General features: G+C 40.3%; 1 protein-coding gene across 2 annotated transcripts in view; it reads left to right on the forward strand.

The window, feature by feature from the left end:
* Nucleotides 1-25,606, forward strand: part of efl1 (elongation factor like GTPase 1) — a 230,443-nt gene that overhangs the window by 4,939 nt on the left and 199,898 nt on the right. For both annotated transcript variants that reach the window (XM_028823945.2, XM_028823947.2), the window contains exons 5-9: nt 5,014-5,147; nt 11,029-11,166; nt 12,097-12,311; nt 19,762-19,885; nt 23,284-23,363. In XM_028823945.2, the coding sequence (XP_028679778.2) occupies nt 5,014-5,147; nt 11,029-11,166; nt 12,097-12,311; nt 19,762-19,885; nt 23,284-23,363 (691 nt within the window). The remainder of the gene's footprint in view (nt 1-5,013; nt 5,148-11,028; nt 11,167-12,096; nt 12,312-19,761; nt 19,886-23,283; nt 23,364-25,606) is intronic.

The following is a 25,606-nucleotide window of genomic DNA, read 5'->3' on the forward strand; positions in this document are numbered from 1 at the left end:
GGACCGAGATTATTTAAGACTTTATAAACCATCAGCAGGATTTTAAAGTCAATTCTAAATGGCACAGGTAACCAGTGTAGTGACGCTAAGACTGGGGTGATGTGCTTGGATTTTCTTCTCCTACTTCAGATTCTAACCGCTCCATTCTGCACTAGTTGCAATCAATTGATGTCTTTTTTTTGGGTGGTCCTTAGAGGAGTGCGTTACAGTCATCTAGTCGACTGAAAACAAAAGCATGAACTCATTTCTCAAGATCTTGCAATGTTCTAAGAGGTCTAACTTTTGCTATATTTCTTAAGTGGAAAAAATGCTGTCCTAGTAATCTTTTTAATATGTGATTTTAAAATTCAGGTCAGAGTCAGTAGTTACCCCTAAATTCTTTATCTCCGTCTTGACTTTTAATCCTAAGGCATTGATTTGCGAGTTGCTCAGTGTGCAAACCTGAACCGCTTTTACATCTTCAGCTTGGTTTATCTTTTTAAAGGACGCGTTGCTCACACTCCTAAAATCGAGATATTATCAGCTTTTATTTAAGATGCTGGACTTTTAATAAAGAGAGCTCAATGAGTCATCATTTAAATTTTCAGTTCATTGAATACTCTGTTAAAGGAAGCCTGTCATGGGAAAGCCATACCAGGAGCGCAGCATAACACTGGGTCAGTATGGGAGGATGGACATATGCAATCTGCATTTTTCCCTTTTTTCCTTAAGTTTTTCTTAATAAAATATGTTAAAATATATTTCAGTGCTTTGAAATAAAAATAAAGGAAAAATGATCTTGGTGAGATATTGGGACATTTTAGTTATTAGTTAAGGAAACAAGCAACAAATGGACTGAATGGTTCCCTGGATTTTTTGTGTTCGTATGTAGTTAATATTCATTAAAAATAGGGAGCTGGCTGTGAGACTGAATACGTTTGGAACGAGAGACTGGATTGTGTCTGCACAAGAAAAATAGGAACAAAATCACCGTATGATCAGTAATTTTTTTTTCCCTTTCTCAGAAGTCTTTCCTTTTTACTTTCTCGTATACGAAGTATAGGGATAGTATTACAATAGTCCAAAAATCCGACCTCGAGATTTTGATGAATCTCGATGTTTTAGACCTCCCTGTATCTGAATTACTTTCTCGCAGGCAAAGTATTATAATCGTCCAAAAATACGATTTTGATGAACCTCGATGTTTTAGACCTCCCTGTATCTGAATTACTTTCTCGTAGGGAAAGTTTTATAATCCTCCTAAAATCCAACCTCAACATTTTGATGAATCTCAATGTTTTAGACCTCCCCAAGTCCGATTTACTTTCTTGTAGGCAAAGTATTATAATCGTCCAAAAATTCGATTTTGATGAATCTCGATGTTTTAGACCTTCCTGTATCTGATTTACTTTCTTGTAGGGAAAGAATTATAATCATCCAAAAATCCAACCTTGAGACTTTGATGAATCTCGATGTTTTAGACCTCCCCGAGTCCGAAAATACCCCTTTTTGAATTGTGTGTGTGTGTGTAAACACGATAACTTGAGTTTGCTTTCACTTTGGTCAGCCAAATTTTGCATGCAAGTATTAGGTACAAAACGTAGATTTCTACCAACTTTTGCCCTATTTCCGCTAACCGGAAAGTGGTACTTTATCTTTTATTCATGCAGCTGCAGAGTCCGATTTATTCAACTTTACTTTTATAATAATTGGTCAAAATATTAACAACTAGCAAAATACCCGCGCTTCGCAGCGGAGAAGTAGTGTGTTAAAGAGGTTATGTAAACATATATATACATACACATATGTACGTATACATATATATACATATATAGATCCACATATATATAATACATATACACATCAACATATATATACACATACATATACACATATACATACACACGCACATACATATATACATATACACATACATACATACATACACACACATATATATAGACATACATATATACATACATTACATACATTCATATATATATCTATATATATCATATATATATATATATATATATATATCCAAATCCCCGCGCTTCGCAGCGGTGAAGTACTGCTTTTAAATTTTTATTAAGAAGAAAAGGAAACCTTTTTAAATTGAGGAAAAATATACCAATAACAATTTGTTAAGGATCTATTTTTTTGTGAAGCTGCCTTTACACAGCCTCTCCGCTGTTTTATAAACGAACGCCATATAAGGCCGTCCTTTCTCCTAGCTTAGCGGTTCTGTATTCTTTTATTATTCGTTTATAACGATTGTTATAGTTATTGTGTAGCTATTTGAGACTCACTGTTCTGTTCAGGTACCCATTTCCTTTATGTACTCCGCAGATTCTCCGCTATTTTTTGTTGGTTTATTAAGATTATAGTTATTTATTGATTCCCTTCTTTAGCTGACTGCCTGCTCATATAAGGCGCTCTGCTGTTTTTTTGTGAAGCAGCCTTAACACTGCTTTTCCGCTGTTTTATAAATGAACGCCATATAAGGTCTTCCTTTTTCCTTGCTTCGCCAAGGAAGCAGCCTTTTTATTTAATCCACGGGTTCACCGCTGTTTTTTTTTTTTTTCTTTTTTTACGATTGTTATAGTTCTGTTTGTATACCACGTTGTTAGTTCAGCACTCCGGTTGTAATATGACCAAGCTGTGCAAGCTTACTGTTAAGAATGCAACGTATAGTTGTACAGGAGAAAAGCAATCTTGCCTCAAATCAATGGCAACCTTTTGTAGGTCTATGAACTTAATTTAAACTTTAGGTTTACACGGTGCCCTCATGTCTTCTCATTAAACTTGTATGTCGCGAATATGGTGTTGCAAACAGTAGCGGGAGCGTTTCTATAAACTTAATTTAAACTTACGGTTGTAGCTGCACTTATGAATATGCTTGTATGCGTCACTCGCTCGCTTCTTATTGTTTCACTGCCTTCTCAATTGTGTAATGAATGTTTTCTTCAGCGCTCTTTGGGGCTCTTCCTTGTTTTGTACGTACTTTGTTCACAGTCAGTTCACGTGATTACGTGGGTGGCGTGATGACGCGATACGCAAGTCCGCCTCCCACGGCCATCGAGGTGCACTCCATTACAGTATATGGAAAAAAAAAGAGGTTCCAGTTATGACCATTACGTGTAGAATTTCGAAATGAAACCTGCCTAACTTTTGTAAGTAAGCTGTAAGGAATGAGCCTGCCAAATTTCAGCCTTCCACCTACACGGGAAGTTGGAGAATTAGTGATGGATGAGTGAGTGAGTCAGTCAGTGAGGGCTTTGCCTTTTATTAGTATAGATCTGATTTGATCTGTTGTTGGCGGTTCTTTAATGTACGTAATATAGAAGTATAATCCTTGTCTTGTGGTTTACACCTCATATGTCCATCCCTATATCTGAGTATATGAGAAAGTCAAGGTGAGACCACTCCCGATTTTTTATTTTTTTAAGTCATTGCACCTTTTTTTGGTATAATCACTAGTGTCAGTTTGTTTTTAGGTAGCTCTTTGCACGTTAATTATTTCTATTATACAATTCCCTGCATAGTGTTTGGGGCAAAGACCCATTTCTCTTTGATTTTCACCTCTGCTCCACAGTTTAAAATTCATTTAGGGGGATTTTCAGTCAGTACTGTGGTCCCTCCTTCACCATTTCAGGGCACCATACTGTTTGGTACACAACAATGGCAGGTGTTTTAAAGCCTTCATATTTAGTTCTTTGTCACGTTTCCCTCACATGCAATGACTGCGGTGATGCTCTGCCAAGACTCTCATGCAGCCATCTTCAGCTCCTGCTTATTTTGAGGGGCTTGTCCTCTTAAATTTTCACTTCAGCATATGGACATCCTGATCAATTGGATTTCAATCGGACAACTGGCTTGGCCATTCAAGAAGTTTCCATTTTTAGTTTTGATAAACTCCTGCGTTATCTCAGCAATCTATTTGGCTCATCATCTTGTTGTAGGATGAATCTCTGCCAATGAGTTTGGAGGCATTGACTGGAACTTGAGCAGATCAGATGTTTTTCCACACTTCAGAATTCACTGTTTGTCTGTCGTCCGCAGTTCCATCACCATAGAAGAGAAGTGTGCCAGGACCTGTGGCTGCCATACATGCCCAAACCATAACACCCCTAGCACCATGTGTAACAGATGAGGTGGTCTGCTTTGGATCTCAGACAGTTACTTGTGGTCTCCACACTTTGCCATCACTCTGATGAGGTTCATCTTTCTCTCGTCTTCCCACAAGACCTTTTCCCAGAATTCTGCAGGCTCCGTTTTCACAAACTGTAATCTGGACGTCCTGTTTCTGTGGTTTGCATCATGCAGTGTGTCCTCTGTGTTTTTGTTCATGAAGTCTTCTTCTGATAGTCATCTCTGACACACACATCGGCCCCCTGAAGACTGTGTATGTTGGTCAGGTGTTGGGGGCTTTTTCTTGACCACAGTGAGGATTCTTCTATCATTGGCAGTGGAGGTCTTTCTTTGCCTACCAGTCACTTTGTGATTACTGAGCCCACCAGTGTGTTCTTCCTTCTTCATGATATTGATATATCAGTTGATTTCGGTCATCCTAAGGTGTTACAGATGTGTCCAATGGTTTTGTTTTTGTTTGTCAGCCTCATAATGGCTTCTTTAAATTTCATTGGCACAGCTCTTGTCTTCATGTTGAACAATGTTAACTGCAGACTCCAAAGTGTAGAAGCAGGCCGAGGTCTGTCATAAAGCCATGAAACCCACCTGAGGAATCACAATCAACTGGGACACCAACCGTCCCAAACATTATGGTGCCTTGAAATGGGGTGGGTGGGCACAGTGTGACCAAAATGTCTGCAAATCCCCTTAAATGAAAGTCTGCGATGTGCACTTTAATCACAATGTCTGAATGGTTTGTTTTGTAATTTTAAATATTGGAGCAGAGGGGGAAAATCAAAGAAAAATGGGCCTTTGCCCCAAACTTAATGGAGGGCACTGCATGTTCTTGTGATTTATCCTTCAACATTTTTTTGACGTTTTCTGCCTGTTGCCCAATTGCAGGTGACGAGGAGTACCTTGTGAATCTCATAGACTCTCCTGGCCATGTGGATTTCTCATCGGAGGTGTCAACAGCAGTTCGGTTGTGCGATGGAGCCATTATTGTGGTTGATGCTGTCGAAGGAGTCTGTCCTCAGGTGTTTATTTCAAATTATATAATACGCTCATTTGGTCTTCATCATATATCAAAACCATTTTAGTTGATAACAACACACACATTTTTAAAATGAATGCTGAAATGTGAAAGTTTGAAGTTAAATTTTGAATTTTCCACTATATTGTTTGCATTGACATCAGAGTTGAATAAGAGACCTTGTTGGTTTCCATTTATGTTAACCAGTTTCTTTTTTTTTGTTTTTTTGTGTGTTTAAAGATATTTGTGTCTTTATTTGTACTAATTGTGTATTTAGGAATTTGTATTTTATTATTTTTACCACGCTTCTTTTAACTTCACCCGTTTGTTGTCTGGTACAAATCTTGTAATCGATATTTAACCCACTTCCTATTGTCCTAATGACTTGAAATTTTGCATACTTACTCACTTCTGATGACAATACATGGGATCAATAATCAGTTTCACTAATTGATCAATTAATTCATGAAATTAAATTTTCATATGAAGAATAGTTCAAGATTTCACCAATAGATGGCGCTAGTAATGGCTAGAAATATGAAAGGAAGTGTTAAAATATTGAGTACAAAATTACACTAAAACAAACGCAAGACTAAAAAGTAGAAAATAATATATATACATATATATATATAAAAAATACTTTTTAAAAACCACGCTTTTCATCAATCAACATTGAAAAAACACTTCTTAAAATCTTAGCAAAAGCACCCACGCTTTTATTTTATGAGTGATGTATAAGAGGCTTATTTTTTACTTTTTAGTACAATTTTTAACTTAATATAAGCGTGGTTTTTAAAAGTATTTTTTTATATATATATTTTATGTGGGGTGGCGCAGTGGATAGCGCTACTGCCTTGCAGTAAGCAGACCCGGGTTCGCTTCCCGGGTCCTCCCTGCGTGGAGTTTGCATGTTCTCCCCGTGTCTGCGTGGGTTTCCTCCCACAGTCCAAAGACATGCAGGTCAGGTGCATTGGCGATTCTAAATTGTCCTTGGCATGTGTGTGTGTGTGTGCACGCCCTGCGGTGGGCTGGCGCCCTGCCGGGGTTTGTTTCCTGCCTTGCACCCTGTGTTGGCTGGGATTAGCTCCAGCAGACCCCCGTGACCCTGTAGTAAGGATATAGCGGGTTGAATAATGGATGGATGGATATTTTACCTGAGAACTTGTCAGAGTGCTCTACGCCAGCACTCGGTGAAGGGCGCTATACAAAAATCAACTGAGTTGAAAGGGTGTGAAATGCAGTGCTCTAATATCAGCGATCCAGAAATGTTTGTAATTATTCACTTATTTAAATATAAATTTGAAGTGTCATTCAGAATGCAGTGCTCAAGGTAACATTTTTATTTCAAGTGAACTTCTTTTTGAGTTCTTGTACTGCGATGTGCTGAATAAGAAGCTAATTTCTAAGCTTAAAATGTGATGTAATTATCAGAAGGGGTTCTAATGCTGTAACATCTCTGGGGCTTTCCAGTAATTGCAGGTTTACTCAGGGTTCTTACATCAACATAAATGTGCCAAAGGGCATTCGGTTTCTCAAGAGAGAATAAAAGGAACAACCGTAATTGCTCATCCTGCCGAATCCCGGAAGAAGATTTAATTGTGTGTCAAAGTGCAATGTAAAACATTTTGTCTTTCCATTCACTTTATTTTTGTATACAGTCGCTTACTTCCCAAAAATACCATACTGTATGATATGAAGACTACTAGCGGAGTTGGAATAAAATCCAAACTAAGGAATATGAACCTACAATCATGGCTGAAATTATCGGCACCCCTGGAATTTTCCCAGAAAATGCACGATTTCTCCCAGAAAATTGTTGCAATTACACATATTTTGGTATACATGTTTATTTCCTTTATGTGCATTGGAACAACACAAAAAACAGAGAAAAAAAGCCAAATCTGACATCATGTCACACAGAACTGGGCCGGACAAAATTATTGGCACCCTTTCAAAATTGTGGTAAATCGTTTTATTTCAAGCATATGATGCTCGTTTGAACTCACCTGTGGCAAGAAACAGGTGCTGGCAATAATAGCAATCACACCTGACGCCAGTTAAAATGGAGAAAAGTTGACTCCACCTTTCTGTTGTGTGTCTGAGTGTGCCACACTAAACATGGGGAACAGAAAGAAGAGCAGAGAATTGTCTGAGGACTTGAGAACAAAAATTGTGGAAAAATATCAACAATCTCAAGGCTACAAGTTCATCTCCAGAGATCTTCATGTTCCTTTGTCCACTGTGCACAACATAATTAAGAAGTTCACAACACATGGCACTGTAGCTAATCTCCCTGGACGTGGACGGAAGAGAAAAATTGATAAAAGACTGCAACGAAGGATAGTCCGAATGGTGGATAAACAACCCCAATCAACTTCAAAACATATTCAAGTTGTTCTGCAGACTCAGGGTGCAACAGTGTCAGCTCGAACTATCCGTCGACATCTGAATGAAATGAAACGCTATGGCAGGAGAGCCAGGAGGACCTCACTGCTGAATCAGAAACATAAAAAGGCCAGACTGGAGTTTGCCAAAATGTACTTGAGGAAGCCAAAGTCCTTCTGGGCGAACGTCTTGTGGACAGATGAGACCAAGGTAGAGCTTTTTGGTAAAGCTCATTCTACTGTTTACAGAAAATGGAATGAGGCCTACGAAGAAAAGAACACAGTACCTACAGTCAAACATGGTGGAGGTTCTAAGATGTTTTGGGGATGTTTTGCTGCCTCTGGCACTGGAGGCCTTGACTGTGTGCAAGGCATCATGAAATCTGAAGACTACCAAAAGATATTGGGGCGCAATGTAGGGCCCAGTGTCAGAAAGCTGGGTCTGCGTCAGAGGTCATGGGTGTTCCAGCAGGACAATGACGCCAAACATACCTCTAAAAGCACTCAGAAATGGTTGAAGACAAAGCGCTGGAGAGTTCTGAAGTGGCCAGCAATGAGTCTGGATCTAAATCCGACTGAACATTTATGGAGAGATCTCAAAATTGCTGTTGGGAAAAGGCGCCCTTCAAATCTGAGAGACCTTGAGCAGTTTGCAAAAGAAGAGTGGTCGGAAATACCAGTTGAGAGGTGTAACAAGCTTGTTGAAGCGCTTGATTTCAGTTATTTTTTCCAAAGGGCGTGCAACCAAATATTAAGTTGAGGGTGCCAATAATTTTGTCCAGCCCGGATTTTGAGTTTTGTGTGAAATGATGTCAGATTTGAATTTTTTTTCTGTTTTTTTTTGTGTTGCTTCAATGCACATAAAGGAAATAAACGTGTATATACCAAAACATTTGTAATTGCAACAATTTTTCTGGGAGAAATGGTGCATTTTCTGGGAAAATTCCAGGGTTGCCGATAATTTCGGCCATGACTGTGTGTGTGTGTGTGTGTGTATGTATATATATATATATATATGTATATATGTGTGTGTGTGTGTGTATATATATATATATATATATATATATATATATGTGTGTGTGTGTGTGTGTGTGTATATATATATATATATATATATATATATGTGTGTGTGTGTGTATATATATATATATATATATATATATATATATATATATATATATATATAGTGGTTCCTTGAGATACGAGCCGTCACTAGGTCGATTTTTTGCCTTGAGTTACGAGCCAACATTCGAAATACGATACATCAAAGAGCTTGTCACCACACATTCTGAGGAACTGATGACGGAGGAGTTGACAGAGCTACAAATGCGGCAATATACAGAGGTTCTACAGGAGATCATGGAGGAGGTTGTCTCTTAAAGTGAGATAAAGGAAGTGTTTGCAATGTGGGAAAAAGTTTCGAACTTTAAAGAAAAGAAACACCCTGAAAAAGTTACAACTGTTTGTGCAGCGGCGCTATTTAATGACACTTGCCTAACTCATTTCAGAAACATTCTAAAGGGGAGGACTAAACAAAGCTCCTTGGACAGGTTTCTATTGAAACACCTTGAGAATGAAAGTGACGAAAGCGTGGCAAAAAAGAAAAACTAGTGAAGGAGAAAATGAAGTTAAGCCAAATTGAATGAAAAAACATTACAATACGCTAATCGGCTTCACCAACATGTTTATTTCTTTAGATTCTCTTTTATGTACAGTGGAACCTCAGTTCACGACCATAATTCGTTCCAAAACTCTGGTTGTAAACCGAGTTGGTCGTGAGCCAAAGCAATTTCTCCCATAGGATTGTATGTAAATACAATTAATCCGTTCCAGACCATATGAACTGTATGTAAATATATATATTTTTTAGTTTTTAAGCACAAATATAGTTAATTATACCATAGAATGCACAGCGTAATGGTAAACTAAATGTAAAAACATTGAATAACACTGAGAAAACCTTGAACAACAGAGAAAACTAACACTGCAATAGTTCGCGCTATAGTGCTAGGAACCGCTCGTTAAAAACACTTTTTTTAATGAGTTTTAAGCACAGGGGAAAAAATGAACATTTGAAAAAATCCATAATTTAATAAACCACCAAGAAAAGTAACATTGCAACAATGCAGGCTACGAACCGATGGCTGTAAATAGAACTGAAAACAAAAACAAGCCTTTTCTACCTTATGCGCCGCTCGCTCGCTCTCTCTCGCCTGTGTGTGTGTGTGCGTGCGTGCATCTCTCTTTTGCGAGCCTGGAGCGCCTGTGTGTGTGTGTCTCTATCGTGCGTGTGCGGCTCTCTCTGTCTCGCTGCCTATGTGTGTGCCTCTGTCTCTCGCGCTGCCTCTGTGTGTGCGTGTGTGTGCACGCGCCTCTCTCTCCCGCGCCTGTGTTTGTGTGTGACTCTCTAGAGCACTCCTGTGCCTCTCTCGCGCATGCTCCTGTGTGTGCGCGCGGCTCTCTCTGTCTCGTGCTGCCTGTGTGTTTGTGTGTGTCACTCTCTCTCTGTCTCTCTCTCTCTCTCGCTGCACAAGAAATGCACAGGGAGAGACTGAACATGTACAAACCGAAAGGGAACCTGGCTTATTCGTATACCGAGTGTGTGGTTGTGAACCGAGGCAAAAGTTTGGCGAACTTTTTGGTCGTAAACCGAGTTGTACGTGTACCGAGACGTTCTTGAACCGAGGTTCCACTGTATTAGGTTTTATTTTGTTTGTATACAGAATTTGTTCATTATAAATACATTTTTCTTATGTTGAAAACATTTAACAAAAAATTGGGGTGGTTTTTTGGGGGCTGGCACGAATTAATCTCATTTCAATTAATTTCAGTGGGGAAAATTGATTTTGAGATACAAGCATTTTGACTTACAAGCTCGGTCACAGAACGAATTAAACTCTTACCTCAAGGTATCACTGTATATATACACTGTGTGTGTGTGTGTGTGTATATGTATGTATGTAATTATATATATATAATATATATTCACGGCAATCGTAGTCTGTGTCACAATCTGATTGTATGGGTGGTTACCTGCCAGGTAACGCTTGTGGTTGGCCAACAATCTGCTAACATCCGCCACGGTGCCCTCAGTTTGTGAGGAGCAGATCATAGAATGGTTGAAATAGTTTACTGTCAAATAAATGCAAAGAGTACACGACACGTGTTTCGCCCTCATTCTGGGCTCATCAGGTGTACACACTCCACTGCACTCCCTCTCGGGAATTGAACCTCGGATATCAGCGTCAGAGGCGATGCCCCTAACGTTGCGCCACGGTGTGTGGTTCGTTTATTTGATAGCATGTAGATCGGGGTAATTACATTCACGGCATTCGTAGTCTGTGTCACAATCTGATTGTATGGGCATATATATATATATATATATATATATATATATATATATATTTAAAAATAGAGGGAGCGTGAGAGAGAGATGTCATATTTAATCCTCTTTTTTTTATTTATTATTTATTTATTTTTTTAATTAATCCTGTTTTTCAGACTCAGGCTGTTTTAAGGCAAGCTTGGCTAGAGAACATCCGGCCTGTTCTAGTGATAAACAAAATAGACAGACTGATTATCGAGCTCAAAATGACTACACAGGAAGTCTACACTCACCTTCAAAAAATTCTGGAACAGGTAAGAGTTATTTATTAATGCATCATTTATAATATATTACAATATGTTCTTGCTGTGATGTCAGTTTTCTGGTTTCTTTCCACAGTCCAGAGATGAGCAGGTTAGATGAATTGGCATTACTAAATTGGCACATGTCTGTGTTCTCCTGTGAGTGTGTTCACCTGGCAATGGACTGGTGGCCCGTCAAAGGATTCTTCCTGCCTTGTGCCCAGTGCTTGCTGGAATAGACTTTTAGCTTTGCTGTGACTCAGCTGCCGATACACGGGTTTCGAGGATGGTTGTATACTTGAATGAATCTCCTGGTTCCACGGCCCTTCCATTCTGGGTATATTGTATCTGCAACACTTTTTAGTGGAATGGTTTTCACTTAACGGACACAGAGCTTTCTAATCATTTTAAGGTGCTTTTTTTGTTTTGTTTTGTTAATGTTAATGCAGCCATAGTGATATTTACTGGAGTCGTATCAAAAAGGGACAACGGTGTTTGCTTAGTATAGATACAGAGTGGGAGTTATTCTGGAATGTGTTTGCTGTTGCAGGATTTAATAAAAAGTCATGTCAATTATACTGTCTCTCTGACTGGACGTTCAGTGCTTTAACGTGACAGCAACTGGTCCATCGGTATGTCGCACTAATGCACTCAACTGCACACTCATACTGGACCACTTTGGAATAGCAAGTTAACCTAATTTGTCTGTCTTGGGGGATATTGGAAGAACCAAGCAGATGACAGATGGGGTGATGTGCAGTTGGGCCTGGGATTTGACCTCGGGACGCTGAATTTGTGAGGAGGCGGTGCTAATCACTAAGTACCCTGTGCTATACACTCTCTTAATGTTAAATTATGTAATTCATTTCAAATAGTGATAAATGATTTCAGAAGATTTCACTCATTTGAAATAATCTGAGTAATGTCTTTATTTATTTTCAGGTTAATGCAGTTACTGGGTCACTGTTTACATCAAAGGTGTTGGAAGAAAGAGCAGAAAAGACCACAGACTGCCAGAAGAACTCTGAAAACTCGGGTGCAGAGCAGCTCTACGATTGGAGTGCCGGGCTTGAAGAGACGGACGATTCCCATTTATATTTTTCCCCTGACCAAGGAAATGTCGTTTTTGCCAGTGCAATCGATGGATGGGGTTTCAGGTAAACCTTTGCTGTACGATTATTTTAAAAGATTCCAGCCATTATAGTAATAATAGTGATTCTTTACATTTATGTAGCGCTTTTCTCACTACTCAGAGTGCTTTACAAGGGGAGAGGGGAGCTACTTCAGCCGCCATTAATGTGCAGCATCCACCCGAATGATGTGACGGCAGCCATTTTTGCGCCAGTATGCTCACCACACGTGAGCTCTTTGGTCAGGGGTGTCGAAATCTGGTCCTGGTGGGCCGAAGTGGCTGCAGGTTTTCATTCTAACCATCTTCTTAATTAGTGAGCTGTTTTTGCTGCTGATTAATTTCTTTTGCGTTAGTTTCAGTTAAAGTGATTCAGGCCTTTGTCCTTAATTAGCAGCCTAACAATAATGAGACAGAAAAGAAGCCACCACATGACCAACTCACCTATTCCCATCACACAATAGCTGAAGATTAAGAAAGGTGAAGGCCTCCGTAAGGATGATCTCCCAGCTCACCAAAACATTTTGTTGGTGGTGGTAGAAAAAACAGAAAATCAACAGTTTTCGAAATGTCTGCCGTGGCAGAATGAGAGCAGCAACGAGCCATGGAATTAAATAACGGGTTTAATTAACAGCAAGAATCAGCTTGTCATTAAGAAACTGGTCGGAGTGAAATTGGTTGGAGTTTGAAGCCCCAGTTAAGCTGGTCATCTGTCGGCTCGTTTCACATCTCAATTCTGTTTGGCTGCCATTTCATGAAGAAAAGAATCAATTCAGAAGACTGAATCCTTTAAAACAGCTATTACAAAAAATGAAGGGAAAAGGAATTAATTAGTAGGGAAATCTGATCACTGATTCGGAAAAGGGTTAGAATGAAACCTGCTGCCATTGCGGCCCACCAGGCCCGGAGATTGACACCCCTATCTTAGGTGGTGAAGGAGTGAGAGACAGTTAGCCAATCAGAGATGGGGGATGATTAGGGGGTCAGAATGACTCTTTACAAAGGGATGTCCAGGGATCTTAAATGACCAGAGAGAGTCAGGACCTCAATTTCATGTCTCATCCGAAGGACGGTGCCATTTTTGCAGCATGGTGTCCCTGTCACTGCTCTTTTGGCACTGGCATCCACATTAAGACCACAGGGTATGCGCCCCGTGCCGATTTTGCCAACACCTCTTCCAGCAGCAACCCAAGCTTTTCTCCATGTACTGGCCAGACCCGAACATGCTTAGCTTCAGGAGGATGACCTCTTCTGAAGTGCAGGTGGTGTGGCACTTCTTCCAGATAAATCACCCTGCCACCTCACAATGTTTAAATAGTACACCATAAAAATCTTTACTTTGACATTAAACGTACGTTTCTTGTCTTTGAACTTGTTTGGCGTCTTGGGATTTCTTCTCTGCTGTAGGTCTAAAGTCTTGAATGTGGTCAGTTTTTTAGTGTCGTATGTTGGATTAGTACTCGGTGCACAAAGACTCATTTGTTAACTGATTAATTAGTTCACTGAGAAACGTGTAATTAAATATTTAGAAGCGATTCATCTATCCTTTTGAACACGGATCCAGTTCAGGACTGTGAGGAGCCAGCGCCTATCCCAGCAGTATTGAGTGCAATGCCAGTCTGTTTCTGGACACGCTCACATACCTCGTACCCTCGCTCGGAGTTACCAATTATCCTAAAACACCAATTCTCTCATCCACAGTCATTTACAACTCAAAATCCTAGTACAATTGTTTCCATATTTGTACTGGGAGAGTACTTCCAAAAAAAAAAAGAATACAATAAAATGCCTGCTGTGAGTAAGACAATGGTGGAGACTGAAAGTTTAAGCCTGCAGGCTGCATTGCTCCGTGTGTGTGTGTGTGTGTGTGTGTGTGTGTGTGTGTGTGTGTGGCGGCAGTCCTGCTGAAAGGATAAGTTGGGTATTTCTTCACAAACATGGTAAATATAATATACACCATGGGTTGGCAGGCATCCCAGCCAGGATGGAGGGTTCCTTACCAGGCCGTAGGTCCTTTCTGATGGAATGATTTGGGTGGTTGGCCCTCCTGACCTGGTACCTTTCCTGGCCTGAAGGACATTATGATGGATGGATGAATTGGAGGGGTGCTTCCCAGGGTCATCCCAGTACACTGGATGGTGACAGCATCCTGATTGGACACCCGCAGGACTGCATGGGAGATTGTAGTTTTGGTGGGACACCTTTTGGGGTCCTTGGGTGCCGCTAGGGGGCGAGCTGCTGGAGGCAGACTAACCTGTCATGGGGAGAGGTGCCATCTGACCTGGAAGTCCTTCCTGGATGCAGTGTTATAGCACCGGAAGTACATGCGGGTCCAGTATAAAGGAAGTGGGGAGTGAGAGTCGGGTGAAGCGGAGAACAGGAGAGTCTTATTGCTGGAGCCGTGGAGTGTACTAAGGTATTTGTGGCAATAAATCTCTTTATTGGCATCTGAAACTGTGTCTGGGGTGCTGCAATGCCCCCAAGTGGGTCACAGTATGCATTTCCCACACAAAATTGTGTTCTAAAATTTAATTGCTTTCTATAAATTTAAAAAAATATATATCTTGCCCGCACTGGCATTTACATTGTAGTCTATGGGGCACGGAGAGAAAAGGCTTAAAAGCTTATCAAATGCGTCCATTTTTCAAGTCAAGACACCTTCCTGTATGGATATGCGCCTTGCAATTACACACACATTGTTAAATAGTTTACACATGTCATTTTTGAACAAAAAAGACACAAATATGCTGAGATTCAGCCAGTATAAACGATAACCAGCAGTGCGCGATAGCTCAGCACTCGGTCTTCCTGTGCAACAACCTTTGAGCCTCCCGCGGGGCGACGGATCAAATTAGCGTAAACCTTTCAAGCCACGTGGATGGTTTTATTTTGATTTACTTCCGTATTTTACGTGAGAATTCGCAGAAGAGAATAGAAAATGTATCCTCACCATGAGGTCAATAGTGCCAGGAATACACGGTTATTTCCCGATCCCTTTTTTGTTGTCACAAACATGCGTCTGAAAATGAACGTATGTGTTAGGTTTTTAAGCTTTTCCTCCGTGCCCCATACCCTCCATAGTGTGGCACCAGTGCCAACATGATATATTATTTTTTTACTCTTTGAGGGCTGAATAATTTTTCCAAAAAAAAAAAAAACACGACAGTTTTCTGAAAAGCACACAGAGCAATGGTTTCACACATAAACCAACATAAAACATCGTGCATGCTGTGGGCACCGGTTCACCTCCTCTTCAGGCTCGGCTGGCTGCCGGGATGTCTTCACGTGGCGGGGAGACGGTCGCAGTGCACCGCAATCGGGTTTGCACCTCTTGTCATTGAATAGCGGCTGTCCTTCCAGGCGAGCGATGCCGTAGGCGGGTCAGCTACACAAACGCGTTCAGCACCACGATCAGCTGATGTTGGTACCTGACGTTTGTTTTCAGTCACTTGCACCAAAATCACAATTCGACAATTCAGAGTCTAATTCAGCGATAATATGCAAAAAGTCATCCACGAAGTATTTCGCTTTGTGCGTTCACTTCGATCTCTCGCCAGAGGTCGATGTTTGCCATTATTTGCTCTTTGCTACTCTCATGCGCACAGGAAATCTCGCTCAAACCAATGAAGCTAACTTTCCTTCTAGCAAAGAGAGTCCAACTAAAACATAATGGCGGGTTTTGTCACCATTACAGCTGGTTACCGTCGTCAACCCCTCCTGTTGACAAAAGTCGACATCCACGGTGAGTAAATTTATAGAAAGTACTTAAAATTGTAGAACACAATTTTCCGTGCATAATACAGTCATATGAAAATGTTTGTGAACCCCTCTGTCTGTATAATACTTGACTCTCCTTTCAACAAAGAAGATAACAGTGGTATGTCTTTCATTTCCTAGGAACATCTTGAGCACTGTGGTGTTTTCCGAACAAAGATTTTTAGTGACGCAGTATTTAGTTGTATGAAATTAAATCAAATGTTAAAAACTGGCTGTGCACAAATGTGGGTCCCCTTGTCATTGTGCTGATTTGAATGCCTGTCACTGTTCAATGCTGATTACTTACAACACCAAATTGGTTGATGAGCTCATTACACCTTGAACTTCATAGACCGGTGTGTCCAATCATGAGATATAAAGGGATTTAAGGTGGTCAATTACAAGTTGTGCTTCCCTTTGACTCTCCTCTGAAGAGTGACAGCATGGGATCCTCAAAGCAACCCTCCAAAGATCTGAAAACAAAGATTGTTGAGTCTCCTGGTTTAGGGGAAGGCTACAAAAAGCCATCTCAGAGGTTTAAACTGTCAGTTTCAACTGGAAGGAATGGAATCAGGAAATGGAAGGCCACAGGCACAGTTGCTGTTAAACCTGGCAGGCCAAGAAAAATACAGGAGCGGCATATGGGCAGGACTGTGAGTGGTTACAGACAACCCACAGATCACTGCCAAAGACCTGCAGGAACATCTGGCTGCAGATGGTGTATCTGTACATCGTTCTACAATTCAGTGCAATTTGCACAAAGAACATCTGTATGGCAGGGTGATGAGAAAGAAGCCCTTTCTGCACTCACGTCACAAACAGAGTCGCTTGTTGTATGCCAATGCTCATTTAGACAAGCCAGATTCATTTTGGAACAAAGTGCTTTGGACTGATGAGACAAAAATTGAGTTATTTGGTCATAACAAAAAGTGCTTTGAATGGCAGAACAACACCGCATTCCAAGTAAAACACCTGCTACCTACTGTCAAATTTGGTGGAGGTTCCATCATGCTGTGGGGCTGTGTGACTAGTTCAGGGACTGGGGCCCTTGTTAAAGTTGAGGGTCAGATGAATTCAACCCAATATCAGCAAATTCTTCAGGATAATGTTCAAGTATCAGTCACAAAGTTGAAGTTACACAGGGGTTGGATATTCCAACAAGACAATGACCCAACATACAGTTTGAAATCTACAAAGGCATTTATGAAGAGGGAGAAGTACAATGTTCTGGAATGGCCGTCACAGTCCCCTGAGTTGAATATCATCGAAAATCTATGGGATGATTTGAAGCAGGCTGTCCATCACATTGAACTGAACTGGAGAGATTTTGTATGAAGAATGGACAGAAATACCTCCATCCAGAATCAGACACTCATCAGAGGGTGTAGGAGGACAGCGTCTAGAGGCTGTTGATTAGCAAAAGGAGGGTCAAATAAGTATTGATGTAATTTGGGGTACCCACATTTATGCACCTGTCTAATTTTGTTATGATGCATGTTTTCTGTTAATCTGATAAACTTAATGTCACTGCTAAATACTACTGTTACCATAAGGCATGTCAGATATTAAAAGGAAGTTGCTACTTTGAAAGGTCAGTCAATGAGAAACAAAAATCCAAAGAATTAAGAGGGGTTACCAAACTTTTTCATATGACTGTATATCATGTTTGTGATTAAATAACTTTAACTTGAAAATTATCAAACTGTTTCTTTTTAGCAATTGGTTTTTACCCCACAGGTAAAAATACATCTGTGTAGTTCTAAACTAAATAGTATTTTTCCCAAATTTACCATAGAAACACAAATGTCATTTAAAAAAAAAAAAAAACAGGGGCAATTGTTATATTCATTTACTTTAGTGAAATGGATTGTTAAACTTTTCAGTCTTTCTGTGCTTCTGCATCCAACTGTCATAAGGTAAAATACGTCCACCTTCAAGGCAACATTTGATGTTTGCTTGTTTATCAAACCAACAGGCGTAGTTACCGTGTGCCACCACTAGATGGAGACTAAGTATTAGATTTTGTATCTAGTGATACACTCCCCTCTCTCTCCTTCATGTGTTTGCACTAAATTATGTTGATTTGATCTGCTTTGTTAATCCCCGAGGGGAAATTGACTTTTCGCATGACCTTTGGGGGTCTGAGCGCAGGGTCAGTCGTTGTCATGTAAAGTCAACTCCAGGTTTATATGTGAGGTTTGAATGCACACACTGACAAAGTGAGTCAATGGTATACATTACATTGCTGAAGTCCCATTCTGCAGAGATTTGCTATTCATCTGTATGTTGTTATTCCTGGGACGTATGAAATGATCTACTGATAATATTTAAAAGAATACTCCACCCAAAAATTCTCATTTTGCCAAAAACTTGAAAGATGAGACATGGTATGTTTTTCTATAGTTGGTGAGAAATGCCTCTTTCCTTTTTATCTTTGTGGCCGAGTGACAGCTCAGGATGCAGCAAGGAAATTTTGGAGCACCAACCGGGTCATCCCTTTTTGTCCAGAGACAGAAAAATCAAAACAAAAAATAAACAGAATAACGCTCATTTTACGTGCATCCCTTCAGTGGGGATATTCTAAGTGATGAGATGTGTAGTTGTTCTGGTGGAGCTCCACCCAGTAATGACGCCTCCTTCCACGGCACTCAAAAGGTTTTATGGCAGCTGGACCTGAGTTTGTAGCAAACTCCAGATCTCTGCTTTTCTTCTTTACTAGCTTAACCTGCAGTGATTCTGACATGTTTCCTTCTTCCATCTTGAAGATGTGTGCCAGAATATTGCTTTTCACATATAGTGCCACACCTTCTCCCTGCAATACTAAATTGGCCATTGTGTGTACACAATGTGGAAGAAATCAACATATTAATTAAAGAAAGAATCTTGCCCTCTTCCAGGTCAAGTCTGATTAAAAAAAACCTTCTTGAGTCAGCAACCAGGCAGGAGGAAGCTTGTCCATTGTGTTTCATCATAGCATCCTATTAGAGAACGGTCAAAAAAAAATAAGGGCAGTGGTCCATTTTATTACATGATAGTTGTGATTGATTCATACATTTCGTCCGATTGGTTCGTAGACTTGCAGACAAATGACTTATTGAAATTAAAGTCATCTATTCTACTCCACTCTTGTTCCTCTTATGTCCTTTAGGTTCAGCTCTTATCCTTTGTGTATGCGACAGCTGTCTTGTCTTTCCTGTTACAGGACATTTGTTGATCTTGTAATCATCACCTGGTCCATTTTGTGTATCACATCAACCTTCCTCCGAGTACATTCTTGCCTTTTATTTACTTAACCATTTCAGTAGGTGTCGTCAATGACATTTCTAAAGCAAATGCGTCTATATTTCAATGTGTACTGCAGACCAAATTACCTAACCTCTAAATTCTCCTCTCACATTGTGTGTGTGTGTGTTCGCCCAGCGATGGACTGGCGCCCTGTTCCTGCCTTGTGCTCCGTGCTAGCTGGGATCGACTCTGGCACCCCCTCCGCAACCTTGTTCAGGACTAAGCAGGTTAGAAAATGACTGACTGACCAAACATTTGTATCTGTGTTTAGAGGAAAGCTTGTTAGCCTGACCTTTGTAGGAATTTCTAAAATGGCGCTGTAGCACATCAGTTAGATGTCCTCGGGGTGGCATAATGTTTACTGTTCTCATATTACTCCTACAGTTTGTTTGCCATTATCAGTCCTTAATTTAAATGTGTGCATTTTAATTTTCTAGCATTCACCAGTTTGCCCAGTTGTACAGTCAAAAAATGGGAATCAGGATAGAGGTGCTGCTGAAGACTTTGTGGGGAGATTTTTATCTCAACGCCAAAGCAAAGAAAATCATGAAAGGAGCTCAGGTAATGTACGCCTGATCGGATTATTAATTCTATCATCGATATTGCTGTGTTTATCCATTCTGAATCATCTCTTTATCACCGTTAACTTATTTTGTACTAGACATTAAGCCCATTACAATAACGGGCACTAGAACAGTAGTCCATAAACATTAGTAGGAACAGTCTATTAAATGGCAAGGGACCTTTTTACCTCATTACATTTTTTCCGTAAAATGCCTGTAATTTTCTCTGACAGTAATACTGGCTTTGCTGTCCGTAATATGCATTTAATTTTCTGTCACAACAGTGGGCAATCAGCAGATTCTCCCCAGCAACTGATGTAATGTGCGTGAAAATTAATCTACCTTTAAAAGTCATCGTATTGTAATATCATGAAAATTCGTATATTTAGGAAAACCCCTTTCGACGACTGACACTTTACACTTTACCGAGCCAAGCTTCTTAATCGCAAATCTGACATCCTCAGAGTGAACACTTGCACAACCACAAACACTAATCCCACCTCTTTGGGGAAGCTGGTCTCCGCGTCTCAGTACCCGATTGGATTTTTCGTGTTTTATGTTTTAGTCTTACCTCATTTACCGAAATCCGATTGGATCAGCCGCGTGATATTTTATAGCTCCTATCCTCTCTGTCTTGTGTGACCCATCAGGCGGTCTTTGAAGCATCTGCTTTGTAGCATCGCACCGTGCCCCGCGCATGCGCACTTCACCAGAAGACACACATACACACACGGACACTGGACACACACAGGGGTTTTATTAGAGGATGGGCTGTAACGAACTCCAATTCCCATGAAGCCCTGCATTCTGGGGAAGGTGATGCTGCTCTGTCCACACTTGCTCCCCCGGTTCTTCCAAGGTAGATATATATTTTTATATATCTTATGTATATAAACATCTACGCATGGAAGTCTGTGTGTGTCTGTCCGGCCCGGAATTGAGAGGTGGAGTCATCTCCAAGGAAACAGAAACTTGCTTAAGCAAATGCACAAGCGAGGCGAGCACGTCAGCAAAATGAATCATCCTAGGAGAGAGACTCCCAGAGTAGTTCCTTTCAATTACCTGACATCTCTACATTTCAGTTTTTTTTTCCCTGATGATTTCAATAGTTTCTAGGACCCCAGGCTTTTTACAGCATGGGTTTATACAGCTAGTATATGTGTATATCCATTGGTGCCTTGGTTTGTGAGCATAATTTGTTCCGGAAACGTGCTTGTAATCCAAAGCACTCGTATATGAAAATGAATTTCCCCATGAGAAATAATGGAAACTCAGATGATTTGTTCCACAACCCAAAAATATTCATATAAAAATGATTAATACAAAATATAAAGTAAAAATACATAAAACAAATTAACGGGCACTTTACCTTTGAAAAGATTTGTGGCTGGTGTGAGGGAGACAAGAGAAGGGAGAGGAGGAGGAGGCGAACGGTTATTGTATAGGATGACTTTCACTATAACTAACTATAACTAACGGAATATCTGCTGTCTTTTGGCTCACTGGAATCTTTTTCTCTTTTGCTGACTTTTAACAAGGATCCTATCCAATGACAGTTGCTTTTGCCTCCTTTTGAGCATTTCACGGAAATGTGACATTGCATTGTCATTAAACAGATTCATTGCTCGCACACAAAATAAAAAAAATGCTTTACACACACACGGGGTCACCATGCTATAGTAAACAGTATCCACTCGTATGGATGCGAACTATATGAGTAGGGCACGCCGACTGAGACCGAGCATGGGAGATGATTACCCACAATGCCGCAGAGAGAGAAGAACCGTCGGCTCAGCTGTGATCACGTGACGCTCGGCAGGCAAAGCGTATACATACTACTCTAATTGCAAGACCTCGCTCGTTTATCAAGTTAAAATTTATTAAAATTTTTTGCTCGTCTTGCAAAACACTCGCAGACCAAGTTACTCGCAATCCAAGGTTTTACTGTATGTATGTATGTATATAGATAATCTATCCATCCATCCATCCATCCATCCATCCCTACATTGTTCATGGCTTTCCCTCAGGAACAAATGTTCAGGTTATTACAACATATTTGACTATCCCTTTTAACATTTCAAGCAGCTAAAAAGACGTGGCAACCCTGCCTTGCACAGAAGACAGATCTTTAAAACATTGAAATAATTTCTGCTGTGGCAATTTAGATTTTAGCAGGAGGCCAAAAGGATCAATTCTTGAACATGAATGCTCATTGCCCTTATTTAGAGTTTTGTCAGTTATTGATGTACAGTGCCCACCATAATGTTTAGGACAAAAACACATTTTCTCCTTGATTCCACAGTTTAAAATTACAAATCAAACAGTTCAGACATCATGATTAGACTACACATTACAGGCTTTCATTTGATTGGATATACATACATTTCAGTCACACAATACAGAAATGACAACACTTTTTTTACATGGTCCCCCACCCATTTCAGAACACCATAGAGAGCAAAGTCTGGAGATGAAAAGGAACTACCTGAGATCCAAAGCAGAGCACCTCATCTGTCAAACATAGTGACACTGGGGGTGTTATGGCTTGGGCATGTATGGCTGCTACAGGTCCCGGCACACTTCTCTCCATTAGTGGCAGGTCTGCTATCAGTAGACACACAATGAATTCTGAGGTGTGTAGAAACATCTGATCTGCTCGAGTTCCAGTAAAGGTCTCCAAACTCACTGGACTGTGCTTCATCCTACAACAAAATAATGAGCCCAACAGACTGCTGAAGCCACACACAGCTAAAAAATGGAAAACTCTTGAATGGCTAAGCCAGTCACCTGATTGAAATCCAATTGAGCAGGCCTTCCATATGCTGAAGAGAAACCTTAAGGAGATAAGCCTCCCAAAACAAGCGGGAGCAGAAGATGGCTTCCATTAGAGGCTTGGCAGAGCATCACCAGTGAAGACCCTTAGCACCTGGTGATGTCAATGAATCACAGACGTCAAGCAGTCATTACATGCTGGGATATGTGACAGAACAAATATGACGACTGCTTTAATAGACCTGCCATTGTTGTGCCCCAAACATTATGGTGCCCTGAAATGGGGGGACCAAAGTGTTACGAAAATGCATGCAAATCCCCTTAAATGAAAGTCTGTAATGTGCACTTTAATCACAATGTCTGAACTGTTTGATTATTAATTTTAAACTGTGTAATAGAGGGGCAAATCAAGGAGAAATGTGTCCTTGTCCCAAACATTATGGAGGGCACAGTAGATTAAGGTACCCTGATTTTCATTGTAAGCCGCTAAACTGCACCCAACAGACACACTCTTGATAATTGTGAACTTGTTTCTGTAGGAGCCTATTTAAAATCAAATGAAATGTCTTAATAGTCGGAAGAGTTCGTTTTCCTTGTATAACCTGATTTTCTCTTTTTTTGCAGTGCAAAGAGAAAAAGACGCTCTTTGTTCAGCTGGTTTTAGACAATATTTGGAGTCTATATGAAGCTGTTGTAATCAAAAGGTAAAGAAATGTTGCAAATTTTTTATAGTATTTTCCATTTATTGTATTCTGACTTTTGTCAACCTGCATTTAACGCAGCCTACTTATATGGGGGGCTTCTGTAATAATGTCCATCAAAAGGTGCCCTTCTGAATTATACATCTAGGATATACGGATGTCTGAGGTAGTGTTGAATTGGTTCTTAAAGAATATCGATACCAGCTTTTGGACCTCGGTACGGAAGCAAACAATGGAGATATATATACTAGCCATGTGCGCCCAACTACGTTGCACGTGTTAAAGTTGTCTGTGAAGGGCTCCCTGTTTAAACGCGGCTGCCAGTCGTGAACTGGGCCCTTCGTCGCACAGCATTATGATTTTTTATAAGGGAAACAAAATTACAAAAGAAAACCCTTGGACATTGATTCGATAGGAACGGCCTACTCGGAATCACTGTCCAAATAGTAATTATGTGGTGGTGGATGAGCATTTCTGCTTCTCTCTGTTCACAGTCCGTCTCGTTTTCACGACGTTGTTGTTTCCTCTCACGATCTCTTCTCAACCTTTCTCCAATCTTGCAGGTTGCTTTGTGGCAATCCAAAGAGTAAGGCAATATACACGGAGCAATGGTTATAAAAGGGGGACACATAGGTATCCAGGCTCTTTAAAGCATAAATAGGGATCATTTCACTGACATGTGAGGAAGCCAGGGTACAACTGTGAGACGCGCAGCACTCGCTGGCTACAACTTAACAATAACAATTTCCAGAACGTGCTGTTACGTTGTCATTCATTTTACCCACTGTCTTTCTTTCACTCATATGTTACGTAGCACGTACCTTTTATCTTCGGCAATCTCATTCTCTAACCAGGCCTCAGGAGCTTACCAGCGTAACACTGTCCACCACCCCTTTCGTTATTCCGGCACATTGTTGACATCCGTGAGTAACAACAACGTACTAAACTGGAAGGTGGTCTACGCATGCGTGGAATTCGCGGACAAACAAAGATCAAGATCCAAATGAAGATTATATATAAAGATTAGTTAATTTAAAGCACAACAATTTGTTTAGTTTGAATGTCTGTGTTTTGAGGTGTGACTGGAGTACTGCAGTCTTCAGTAGTATAAGCCTGGAGGAGATTCTTAATGCAATGCCTATGTTTTAGCTGTCTCTCTACTGCCATCTAGTGCTGCTTCTTCTAATTCATTTGCGGACAAACAAAGATCAAGATCCAAATGAAGATTATATATATATATATATATATATATATATAATATATATATATAGTATGTATGTATGTATATATGTATTTATTATATAAAATATATGTATGTATATATAGTGTAACAGTAGGGGGCGCTATTGCTCCCTTGAACCCTCAGGTACCACACCAAACACCAGGTAAAAGTATTATACTTATTATTTTTATTATAATAACGTGCACTAAGGGCCTCCACTCCAAACTACTCATATAACTAACAATACTTCAATGAATCACTACCAATACACAATCCTTCTCTCCCAGACATTTAGCCACCCTTCCTCCCAGCTCAGCTCAGCGTCTGGGCTTTCCGAAGGTCCTTTTACATCCCCTGACCTGGAAGTGGTTCCAACCCAGCAGTCCGTGCTTCGTTATCACTTCCGGGTCAGATTAAAAGTCCTTTTCTTCATCTCAGAAGCATGTCGTTCCTTCTGTCCATGTGACCAGGACATGCTTCCGGGTTATAGGGCACGTAGCACTCCCCAAGCCTCCCTACAGTGGCTCCTGGTTGTCCCCATGATATCTAGCAGGGCTGTTTGTAAAAACTACAAGGTCCATGAGGCCCTGCTGGAATTCGGGGATCCCCCATACTGCTGGAAGGGCTCCATCTGGCGGCTTGGAGGTGTGGGCCGAAATATATGGCCGGCCATCCCTCAAAAAATGTGTGTGTGTGTGTGTGTGTGTATATATATATATATATATATATATATATATATATATACTGTATAAAATGCCAAGCCTAAAAGTGCAACAATTTTGTGCAATAATCTTGTGTCACGTTTTTTTGTCACGCTTTAAATTGGGCTTATTTTAATGCCTACATATATATATTTGGTATCATACTTTTCAGAATTTATCAAACTCCAATGTGATGTTGTTAGATTTTCAGATTCTTATTCCGTTTTTAAATTATAAACTAAAAAATATGAAGAACTGCTGTCCCGCAAGACAAGATTATGTGCCAGCAGATTTAACCACGCCCGGGGCTGGAAATAAGACAA

This window comes from Erpetoichthys calabaricus, chromosome 17, assembly GCF_900747795.2.
Source record: "Erpetoichthys calabaricus chromosome 17, fErpCal1.3, whole genome shotgun sequence".
Taxonomy (NCBI): Eukaryota; Metazoa; Chordata; class Cladistia; order Polypteriformes; family Polypteridae; genus Erpetoichthys; species Erpetoichthys calabaricus.